The sequence below is a fragment of the Lepidochelys kempii genome, chromosome 13 (genome assembly GCF_965140265.1).
Source record: "Lepidochelys kempii isolate rLepKem1 chromosome 13, rLepKem1.hap2, whole genome shotgun sequence".
In the NCBI taxonomy this organism is placed as follows: domain Eukaryota; kingdom Metazoa; phylum Chordata; order Testudines; family Cheloniidae; genus Lepidochelys; species Lepidochelys kempii.
The window spans coordinates 4839082-4851167 of record NC_133268.1 but is presented as its reverse complement, the minus strand read 5'-3'; the positions used below and the strand labels follow the sequence as shown (position 1 = coordinate 4851167).

At 49.2% G+C, this 12086-nt stretch overlaps 1 protein-coding gene across 2 annotated transcripts in view; it reads left to right on the top strand.

The window, feature by feature from the left end:
• Positions 1 to 12086, top strand: part of RGS19 (regulator of G protein signaling 19) — a 53440-nt gene that overhangs the window by 25758 nt on the left and 15596 nt on the right. Inside the window, exons 4-5 of one of the 2 annotated variants that reach the window (XM_073308996.1) lie at positions 61 to 180; positions 11923 to 12066. The exons of the other annotated variant lie outside the window; for it this stretch is intronic. Of the exons in view, the coding sequence (XP_073165097.1) occupies positions 12037 to 12066 (30 nt within the window). The 5' untranslated portion in view covers positions 61 to 180; positions 11923 to 12036. The remainder of the gene's footprint in view (positions 1 to 60; positions 181 to 11922; positions 12067 to 12086) is intronic. 2 annotated transcript variants of the gene reach the window in all.

Below are 12086 nucleotides of genomic sequence, written 5' to 3'. Positions count from 1 at the left end.
TTCCCTTGCCACTCCCTTTCCTGTTAGAGGAGGTACTCAGTTTTTTATTCCTTTCTTCAGATCTGCACGTCTGTTTAAATGCTTCACGTAAACTGAGATGCCGTATCAAGAGCTATAGCTGGGTTGCTGCTGGAGGGGCACGCAGAATGGCTAGATTGAAGGTTTCCAGCCACAGAACAGGTACAGCAGTGGTACAGGCGTCTCCTTTGCTGCTTTGCTGAATTGACTCAAAACACCCGCCCAGAATCTCTGGTCTGGGCGAGCTGTGATCAGCACAGGATCCAAGAGGAGCGGGGGAAGGTAGCTTTGTGTCCTCTTTGAAGCTCCCCACTCCTGGCTAACATAATTTAGAACAGTGACAGGCCTGCTCTCATGTTCTTAGCTGTAGGTGATGTGTGTGTGTGTGTGTTGTTTAATAAGACTGGGACTTTCTTTTCCAAGCTGAAGACCACTAAGCAGGGATAGGATTGAGGTCTATAAAATCATGCCTGGTATGGAGAAAGTAAATAAGGAAGTGTTATTTACTCCTTCTCATAACACAAGAACTAGGGGTCACCAAATGAAATTAATAGGCAGCAGGTTTAAAACAAACCAAAGGCAGTATTTCTTCACACAGCGCACTGTCAGCCTTTGGAACTCTTTGCCAGAGAATGTTGTGAAGGCCAAGACTGTAACAGGGTTTGAAAAAGAGCTAGAGAAGTTCATGGAGCAGCAGAGCTGCTTTAGCATGTATGCTAAAGGCCACGGGTATACCTAGTGTCCTAGGTTCCCAGCTGGGGTCAGGGCAGCCGGCTGGCCCCCGGGGGCAGCGGCCCAGGCAGCGGGGGTCTGGGGTCCAGGGTCGGGGTCCGGGCTGCCCCTGCCCTGCCACCGGGCCCCCGTGGCCCAGGTTACACATTGTGGACCGCATATGTGGCCCACAATGTGTAATATGTTGAGAACCACTGTCATGGAGGATAGGTCCGTCAATGGCTATCAGCCAGGATGGACTGGGATGGTGTCCCTCTGTTTGCCAGAGCCTGGGAATGAGCAACAGGGGATGGATCACTTGATGATTACCTGTTCTGTTCATTCCCTCTGGGGCACCTGGCATTGGCCACTGTTGGAAAACAGGATACTGGGTTAGATGGACCTTTGGGTCTGACCCAATATGGCTGCTGTTATGTCATGACTGTGTTGGGAGGTGGCCCTAGATCACAGCGATTTAAAGGGGCAGCCCTCAAGAAGCCAACTTCCCAGCTGCTTTGCACAAAGAGTGCACAAAGAGACTGAGAATCAGACCTAACCACCTCTAGCAACAAGGAGGGTACAAATCACTCTCTGCCCATCCAAATCTTGGTGCCTTCAAAGATGCCAAGCTTATTTCAGACAGAGCACGGAGCAGCTAGCAGCTTGTAATGATTTGCACTCAGAACTCAACAGGGGCTGAGGTTTGAACCAGCAACCTGGGGGGCGGGGAAAGGGCTGTTTGATTTCATGACTGCTCTTTGGAAGCACCCAGTCCCTCCTCTAGATCGTTTAGAATTAAGTGTGCTCCCTCTCTTGTCTCGTGCAGTACTGCAGGAGCCCGGGATGTGCAGGACTCTCTCTTAAAATGTCACTTTATTAGAGATTTCGCATGTGATAACTCCCCGTATGGCCTGTGCTCATGTGAGATCCCTGCCTAGCAGATAAAGTCAGTCCAAAACTTTTCAAGTCCGCTGCCTCTTGGTTCCCTCTTGCTCACACCCTAAGTTCTCATACTCTGTTCATGTGACAGCTTTAAAGTGATACTTCGTTCCACTTCTGTTCTAATTGTAGTTTCTCCCTTCCTACTTAACTTGGTGGACTGATTGTTAGTCTCTATCAATCCAGGATTGTGAACGTTGTAGATAGTAACTCTGTGCTCTTTGGTACCAATGTAGGAGTCTACTCCAAGTCATAAAATATAGATGGAGGGTGTGTGGGTGCCAATATTAAGTGTATTTCAGTCTATAGTTATCACCTTTGTCATTTTCTCTGGGGCAAAGGGATGTCATGATTGCACTGACACCTTACAGAGTGGTGTTTCAGTGTATCAAAACATCTGTGTGTTGTAAAATAATGGTGACTTTGAAGGAAAATTTGCATCCTGCCAATGGTGTTTGTAGCTATATCCTGTTAAACAGGACAAACAGATCGTCGAACTGACATACTCCCCACTTGGGACACCTGACTTAGCGGTAGTCTGCTATGTGAATTTACAGGAAAACGCTCTATGAGAGGGAAGAACTCTGTTCTCGTTTATCTGCTTCTCGTTAAAAAAAAACCACAACTTTTCTATACAGTTTTTTTTTTCTTTGTATTGTTCAAAAGTACAATTTGTCTGTCTGTGTCTGTACCCCAGACTCTTCTGTGTTAGAGATAGGAATGCGCACACATGTGGCATCAGTGTTAATTGCTGGGGAAGCTCACACATTGTATTTGTATTCCAGGGAAAACTGTGGCCCTTGGAGAGGAATAGTATTTCTCAATGGTAGCAGTCGACTTTGAATTTTTAAATTGTAAAGACCTGCCCTCTCCAGGCTTTAAAAATGGTGAGGAGTCAATGTCAAGGTCCTGTGTGCACCCAGAGTTTATTAAAAACATTTTCCACCTATGACCCCTTTATTCCCTTTTATTACTGATGACCAAGACACACACATTTTGACATACAGACCCAGATGTCCCAGTTCAGGTGCATAGTTGCTGTGACTGCCAGTGCAGGATGTGTAGTTGTTCATACAAAATGTATGTAACTAGCCACTTGGCTGCACACTAATGTGTGTGTGGTAACAGCTCACCAATTCAGCATGCAATTGTATGCGGGACTTGCAAAGACAGTTACATGCCTAAGTCCCATGCTGTTATGTTTTAAATGTACTTTGTACACCCAGAGCTGTGGGTGGGGGCACGCTTCAGTGTAGACTTTTGAAGACCAAACCCGAAATTCATAATCTCCTGAAAATCTATCCCAGAAACGTGAATATATGCACGCTGTCCTCCTCCTCTTCACACTCCAGAATTTCTGGCATCAGAACTGGGCCCTCAGCAGTGAATTCTGATGCTCACAGTCACTAGATTCTGACATCGCTGAGGCAAGGGGAGCATGGCAAAGCAAGGGTAAGGGCAGAAGTGGTGCTTTACAAACACACAGCTGGGTAGTTAGCACTGCTAGGAAAAGGCTAGTTACGTTGGGCTTTGGGAAGCTTTGTCAGAAATGAACAAGGGCCCCTTTAAGGGAGATTTTATTCTGGCTGCTTGGGAAATCTCCCCTGTTCAAGTCTTCCTCTTTTTCAGAATTATCTCTCTTTGTCTCTTGCATACAGTCTTCCCTCTCCTAGGCTCTTGAGACAAAGTATTTCAACTCCAACCGCTGGTATCCGCTATCCTAGCTGAACTTCCTTCTGTGTGCTGCACTGCGGCCTCTCTCTATGAATTGCACTAGTGTCTCTAGGCACTGCCTAATATTCTGCTTTTTGCCAGCTATGTGTAATACGTCCATAAACACCCTATAAAATATATGCCGGCAATTGCTGTGAGAGGAGTTAACTCTCCGGCTGCATTGCAAAGCAAGGTCCCTCTCTTTCCCTCCGACCCCCCACCAGTCAGGAGCTAGCCAGGTACACCAGGGTGCACCGATCAACATCACAGCCTGCTCCGTGTGATTCCAGATGCTACACCGCTACCCTTTCTAGTTCCATGTGATGGGGACAGGAGAGAATCTGGTTTGTTACGATGTGAACTGACATCTGTAGTGCGCTTTTTTCCTCCTCCAGGCCTTATACGTACCTGCATTTTCTCCTGTCTTTATGCCCCATGCCACTGAGGCCCTTCCTAGCAGCCATTATTCTTCCGCCCCGGGGTGGGACTGTAGCAGGGCTCCTCTGAGAGCAGGTCAGTGCTGCCTCTGCAGTTGGCTTGAGGGGTTTCTTCTGAGCTGCCTAATGAAAGCAAATGGTCTTCTGCCCTCCGTGTGCAGCACGGCGTGACACAGGTCTGGAAAGAGTCTTCCGTGGGCGTGAGCATTGCACAGGGCCACCAAACGAACCCTGTAACCCTGCCTCGTTGTACAAGTGTATGGGCTCCCTGATGCCCACAGAGGGGTTCCCAAAGACTTGTGCTCCCTTGCGGATTACTCCATTACAAACTGACCCGTTCACTCCTGCACCTGCTTTGACTTTCTAGGCAGGTGAACATACTGCCAACAGCCTACCCTGTTGGCGCACGGGAGTAAAGCTAGTCCAAAACCCCCCACCAAACCCTACAGTCGCCCCGCCTTTGTTCATGAAAGAACGTTGAAATCTTTTGGATGAAGGCATCCAGCAAGAACCACATGTTTGTAGCTGGTGGGGGCTTGGAACCAGGGTGGACCAGCAGCCCCCCTATCAGCTTCCCGATGGTCATGGCAGTCCAGCATTAGTCTGTCTCTTGTTGCGACTCGACATTTTTAGCCAATGCACGTTCTAATCTGACTTCTTCCAGAGTAACAAAGTCCAGAGTCCTTCCTGATTTTTTCCTGACTCTGGGCCCTATGGTTCCTTCATCCTCTCATCCCAGGGCTTTCAAAAGTCCTTATCCCCGTATATCAGGGGAGTTCATGCCACATTCCCCCGTGGCTGGCTGGGGAACCAGGCCCTCCCACTACTCTGGGAGGCCAAAGACCCTTTACTGAGCAGCTATGGTCTGCACCGCCAGACTCCTTGCTGCTGCCTCCTTTGACCCCCTCTTCCTACCAGCCATATCCCCCACCTGAGGGCTGCATTCCACCCCAGTCCTTCCACCTGGGAGTCCTACTTTTGCTCGGCTCCCGCCAGGGTCTCCCCCTGCTCCTGGGCTCGGTCTCTCCCTGCTTCTCCCAGACCCTCCCTCCAGGCCTGATGCAGGAGCCTGACCTGCTTTCTGTAATCCCCGGAGAAACTGCCACCACAGCTTCCCCTCAAGCTTCAGTTCAAATGCCCCTTAGGCGCAGGCTTCTTTCTGCCTTTCACCCAAGAGATGCTTCTCCCCTGGCTCTTCTCAGCTTTCCTGCCCACTGCCTGGTGCTCCTCCCCAGCCAGGTCTGATCATCATTTATACTCACCACCCTTGGACTCAGATTCTGGTTAACCAGTGCAGGGTTTCTACAGCTCCCCCCGCACACATACACACCTGCGTGCCTCTCTGGTTCTACGTGACTCATCTCATTCACAAGCCCGAGAAGAGGGATCTCATGAGTGCCCTGAATCCGAGAAGGGGGAGCCGATGAAGGAATGGCATGAGATTGCCCAGAGTTCAGTTCATTGGTAAGCTTCGGTTATTGCAAGTGTAAACAGAGGCCTACACTAAAAACCACTGGCCTGAGTTAGCACAGGAGCACCTGCCCAGAAGGCTCAAATGCTGTCTTCCCCTCACTCTTCTTCCCAGCAGCTTTCCCCTTCATATGCTCTCCAGCTACGGCGCTCCCCTCTCTACGCCCTGCTCTCTGACACACCCACACACCTCTGGGCCCACTGCGGAGTGGAGCTGGGCAGAGACGTAGCTGAGTAAACCCTTTTTAGGATTAAAGGGGAAGCTTTCCAAGCACCTGGGCTAGCCGGGTTTCCTGGTGTTTACACTGTTCCTGTGCATCATCCCGTTTTGCTGTAATTAGAGGCTCTGAGCGCTGCATTCCTGCTGGGAGCTGCTACCCTGTTGGGAAGCAAGGATTTGTATTAGTGGATAATTACTTTTCTACATCGTGTTGAAACCTTGGTTTAGTTAGCGCATGTACCAAGGACAGGAGACCTGAGCAAGGCTGTCTATAAGGCCGTACCCTATTTCCATTTGTTCGTGGTAAGCCACTTCCCTTTCCTTGGAACAAGCAGGTTTCAAGAGTAGGGTCAGGGAGCTGTTCTTGGTAAAGCTTGGAGAGTGATTGAGGCTGGGTTGCTGCTTGGATTTAGGTGTTTGCAGCTCGAGTTCACTGTAAAATGAAACAGCAGCCAATGCAGTGGGAAAGGTTCAGTCGATAAGAAGCAAACCAAAAAGAGAACGGCTTTCAAAGGTTGCCTGACTGCAAAGCCCCCTTAAAGAGAAGCCAAGATTACTGCAAAGCAGGTTAACAAGGTCACAGGCACTCTGCCAGCATTTGAAAACTAAAAATAGGGACATTTGAGGAGAGAAATAGAGACTCCCTTTTAGCTCCAGTGAGATGTATCGGACAGTAGAGTTTCTTCAAAGGGCCGGGAGAGAAATGTGTAAATATTGCTGCTAAAAATCAAATCAAACAAAATTTGTGACTGAACCTTGTAAAGAAGGATTGCTGCATTGTGTTTCCTGGGGCATACAGAGTGCCTCGCACAATTTGTCTAGATGTACGTGAACACACAAATTACACTCCGTATTAACGCCCTGCTAGAACATTTAGCTGGGGCATGTACACAGGGTAACAGTCCAGTGCAGCCGGCTGCAGTAAAGCACCGTAACAGTGACAGGTCTGAAAAAATGGCCTCATGTAACATCCCAATTCACAAGCAATTCTCATTATAACGGGGTGTCTCCCAAAGTGCAAAAGAGTGGACACCCCTCCAAGCTCACTGTCCACCTCCCATTCTTGCAGTCATCTTCCTGCCTTTCCACGTGGTCCACAGTCATCAGCGATGAGACAATTTCTCTGTCCAGTCCTTTCTGAATCCTGGAGGCAGCCTTGCGTGAAGTAGAGTGAAGGGAGTATAGAGAGACAACCTAGACTAGTGGATAGCATGCACTGGGCTGGGAGTCAGGAGATCTGGATTCTATTCCCAGCGTTCTCACTATGTCATGTGATATGGGCAAGTAACTTTGGCTCTCTGCTCCTGTTTCTCATCCCTCCCTTTGCCTATCTCGTCAGACTGTTAAGATCTTTGTGGCAGGAACTGTCACTTGCTATTTGTTTGTACAGCTCCTAGCACAATGGTTCCTGATCTCTGTGGCATCCTCCTTGAATTATGCAGCAGCCTGACAGGTTTGTGGCAAGCACCAAATGATTTTAAAAGTGTGGTTATTGACTAGGAAATTGACTAACCAAACCAAACTATTTTCTGCTGCCTCCCAGTGTTCAGTTCACCATGCTGCGGATTTTGTACGGGCAGCACAGAACTGTGTTGTAGGAGTTATCAGGGGGGTGGGGAACTGGAGGCTTCGACACACAAGTGGTGAAAACATGGGGCATTGGTGCCCAGCGAATCTGCTGGTTTGAGCACTAAGCAGCAGAGTTGAGGGTTTTCCTTTTGGGGAGAAGTTTTTGCTTTTACCTTCATGTAATAGGCAGTGGCAGAAGTGATGTGTAATTTTGGGTGAAGGGCATCAACACTTAGTTCCTCATCCTTGACAGCAACCACCCTCCTCACTGCCGCAATATCCACTGTTGCATCCAAAAATGATGGTTTAAGCATGCTAGCTGTATGTTTCTGCTAAAATGCTCAGCAGTGAAAAAATTCATTATTGTGACATTTTAATTGTTGTCATTATGATCCAGAGTCAACAGGGATGTGTTACAGCTCTTGGAACTATTGTTTCAGCTGTCTTATTTGCAAATGCAGGCAGCCAGGCATGGCTGAATTGAGTCCCGTGTGGTTTACATTATGAAGATTCTTTTTGCAATCATGGTGTTTAATTTTTATTAAAGCTTAAATTTTGGAGCATAATTGTGCCGTAAACTTTTCAGTTGGGAAGTTGTGGAAGACATAAGTCTGGATGGACCGTGGCCCTAAAATGAGGTACCATGATACAAAGTTGAAGTAAAAGCAGCAACAGCCGTAAATAAGCATTGAACAGCTGGTGTCTTGATCATCAAGGTAACAAGGTCAGAGTAGCCATAACAGTGAGATGACCCAAGGATAGTTGTTTAACCAGCGTTACCGTTCAGGATTGACTGTACAGCGTGGGATGGGGTTGCCGTGCAGCCTTTGAACGATGCTGTGGGTAAGCAGGGGTGGGGGTAAATGTAGCCTTATAAGATAATAGTCTTTGAGTTAGAGCAGGGCTGCCTGGCTAGAAGGTGTCAGGTAAATTTTGCCTGGAAAAATTCCAGCCCCAGAGTAGGTTGGATTTATTTAAACATGATTTAAATCCCCAAATTGAAAGCCTTGATTTCAACTTTTTTCCATTTGTACTTCTGTAATTGCTACCCAGGAGGATATGCTATTCTAGCTATATACATCTATTTAAGCAGTTATGTAGCGTAATAGTTTCAGATTTCTATTAACTGTACCATTTTAGTATGATAGAACATGGTGAAGGATCTATTGCTTTTTTACTAGCTAATTAATTTTTTGTTCATGATTTGTGTCAAGTTGCATTAGGATGGTAACTGAAATTTAATTAAACACACAAACAGCATATACAATTTATTTTTATTAAACAAAACGAGCCATTAATACAATACGTGACCTAGTGTGCCATATTTATAAAGCTTGACCTCAAAAACTAAATGTTTTTCCCCAGATTCTTTCTTTATATAGAAAAGCAGCCTTTAACTCAAAGTTTTGCTAGAGACTCAGGGATTCAGCATATTTTCAAATTTTGTTTTAAAAGAGCCTAATAAGTTTAGGCCTTAACATATTTTGTATTAAATTCAAATTGCACTTTAAGCTGGTTTATTTTTAAAAAGAAAAACTTATTATAATTTAAATAACAGAAAAAAATCTCATTTCCCCTGCCACTCCTCCAAAAAACCCATCAGTTTTTATCCACCCTGGCCCAAGGGCTTGTACTGAGCCCAGAAATGACCTGGGAGCCTATGGAAGGTGCGTTCTCTGTGACTTTTCCTGCTAAAGAAGTGGGCTGCAAAATTCTTCCCACATTGAAGTTTCCGTGTTGCCCCATCATCAGCCCAAGATACAGTGACTCCAGTAAGGAGATGCTCAGTGCGTGAATCATTGTGGCTAGATTCCCATCTGAGAGGATGGGGCATTGTTCTCTGCCATGCTGAAGCTGCTTCTCACCATTCTTCCTATTGAGGAAGACTGCCTCCCGCCCCAACTTGAGGCTGTTTTGATAAATGGAGGGGAAAGGTTGATGTCGTGGCTGGATCCACTTCAGTCTTGCTTCAGCTCCCTTTGACCCAGCTGTTCTCTTCATTGAGGGGCTAACCTTAGGCAGACATTGTTCTTGTTTATGATTTGTATTGCATTAGTGCTTAGAGACCCCCATCATGGCCCCAGGATGCTGGGCATTGTACAAACACGCAGCAAAGAGACAGTCCCCGTGCCAAACTGGTTGCCATCCAAGTTGGTTATTGTGCTCTCTTGGTTGCTGAGAAGGAGCTGTGCAGCTGGGTGCTGTCAGTGTGTTGTAGCTTCTCCCAGCCTCTCTGGTGGAGTTACTGGTAGATTTTAAAGAGGAGGGAGGATTGTATGGATTCCTGCAGAACTCAGGCCTCTTGGGGATGCAGGGCAGCTGCTTAATCACATCGTTACCTAGGTCTGGTGTGAGCTGCTGTAGGGCTGCTCCATCCACTCCAGCAGTAAAATGGGGGTAACAGCACTGCTTACCTCCCAGTAGTGTTGTGAGGATAAATACATATGTTAAAGATTGTGGGGGGATCAGGTACTAGGATGTTGGGGGTATAAAAGTACCAACGCTCACAAGGTTTGGTAAGTGGGTGGGCAGCACCTCTGGGAGCGGCTGAGTAGTATAAACGTGACAGGCCTCCGTCGCCATCCATTTAGAACTGTGGTCACGGCCTGGTAATTGTCTTCTGTTCTGCCAGGGGGGTCCTTCCCCCAGCCAACGAAACGTCTTCCAAACAGGCTGAGAGCTCTTTGCCACGCCGGGGGCTTGGGCGGGCCCTCTGGCTTGCGCAGCCCAGATCAATGAGCCACTTTGCTGTCTGGCACGGTTCTTTCTGCTCTGATTCTGCCGCGGCTTTGGTGGAAGAGGAAGAGGAGGTGTGTTTGCCTCCATCACCTCATGAGTGTATTGTGTCTTCAGAGCCCCTCCGGCCTTTAGAGCAGCCATCCGAAATGCTTCTCTGTACCTGTGCCGTTGACTCGCGCCTCTTAGCAAATGAAAACTGTAAGAAGACGTCCCTTTCCCATCTCCCTGTGCTCAGATGGCACTATTTAACTCTCCCTTGGCCTCTCTAGTGCAGTCCCATCCTGCATCTCTGGACTTGCCTCTGGCTCCTGAGTCTGTTGACTCCCCTTACACATACTGGGCTTCCCAGGAGGGAAGTAGATGCAGCTGTGTCTTAATGTCACGATGGAGCTCACCCGGGGAGGCAGTAAATTCCATGGCTGCGGAGAGCACGGATTGCGCAACAGAATTCCAAGCAGAGCCTTGGATCATAATATTTGGTATAACATGCCTGTTTCTCCTGCCTGTGAGGCTCTCGCATCCAAACAAGAGGCCCTCCCCAGGAAGACTGTTCGGGGCTCTTGCCTCATAGATAAGGACGGGTTTAATGGGATGTTTGGGGGATTTGTTTGATCTGCCTTCCAGGTGGAAGTCAGAGATCTCCCAGCCAGAAATCCCTCTCTCAACAAAGCACTTTGTGGGAGGTATTTCTGAGCATGTCCTAGGGGCTGTGTTTCACTTAGTGAGGTGACTATGCACCAGGGCCTGCTTCCCTGCTTGGTGAAATGCTGTGCAGGTGTTTGGGGTACCGGGGGCCAGAGCTGTCCCTTGGGTACGGTGAATCGGGGCGACTACCGCGGGCAGAGAGGTGAGGCGGGAGAACGGGGTGAGAAGGCGAACGGGGAGGCGAGCAGGGGGCGTACGAGGAGGAGCCCCCCTACCAGAACCTTCCCCTCTCCCCAGCTCCTGCCTGCCGGCGCACCCCACCAATCAGTGCCTCCCCCTCCCTCCCAGCACCGACCACACAGCGCACTTGGGGAGGGGGCAGAACTGGGTGGGAAAGAAGCGTGGCAGGGGTGGGGCCTTGGGGGAAGGGGTGGAGTGAGGGCGGGGCCTGGGTGGAGCCAGGGGGAGCAACCACCGGCAGATTAGAAACTCGGCGCCTATGCCCCGGGCTCTGCCTCCCCCCCTTAGGGATGGCCCTGCCAGAGGCTCTCAATAAAACTCAACTCTCTACTATGAAGATGGCTCTGTGGGGGGCTTGAACCGTGCCCTGTCCCCTCCCATGTGAGCGGAGGCGCAAACTGCTTCGACTGCAAAGCTGGTCTTCGCATAGCGCTTGCCACGCGCCCGTGGTTCTGGGTGACTGTAGGGCACAGGTTCTCTCCATCCTGTCCATAGCAGGACAAGACACTTTCCAGGGTAGCTCCTATCCATCCATCCGCATTGGCCATTCCTACCCTCTCTTGTCCCTCTGGCTGAGGAGGGGTTAGAACCTCCCCAGGACAGGGTGTGCCTCTGTTAATCAAATCCATGTTCCTCCTGGATCATTACCAAGGAGCCTGTAACAGTTTTTTATTTGGCCGGGCCCAAGTAGTACATACAGGCAGAAGCTCGGCTCTTGCCTTATCCAGTTCCAGAGAAATCTAAAGGAAAATTACCACCAGTGAGAGTTGTCGAGTAGGCAGGGCAGGGCTGGACGACCCCAGGGCCTTGTCTACAGTAGGGCTCCCACCAGAGCACATGAATCCCTGGCAGATGTAGTGTGGGTAAACACCTGTAATGCGGTGATGGCGCGCTGAGCTGGGGAGCAGAACACAGGGCGCAGTGATGCATTAGCAATGAGCACTGCAGAAGGGGCTGCTTGGATAGACACTCCCAAATGAGCAGCACTTTCTCGCTCCCACTTTATTTCCTTCCTTGCATCCTTTGTTTTCGTGCCCCTCTCCCGCTGTCAGGAGTGCTCCGTTGGCTCCAGTCCTGGAGATGAGCCCTTGCTAACTTTGAGCGCCGCCCTTCTCAGTAGCTCTTTCCTGCCTAAATGTCCCCCGCCTGCAGGAGAGGGGGGGATCCCTGTTTTGGCCTGCCGGTGGATTTAGCTTAAGGAATGCTTCTCTGTTCTCATAGGCACCATCCAGTAGGCTGCAAAGGCCCTAGGGGGGCGTGTTGACAGTACAGGCCACCCGCACCTGGGAGGACAGGCAAGCAGAGGTGGGCCAGCAGGGAACATACAAGCTGCCCATGCCGACTGTCTATGAAGCTGGGAAGCAGGTGAGCTGGAGACCTGACCT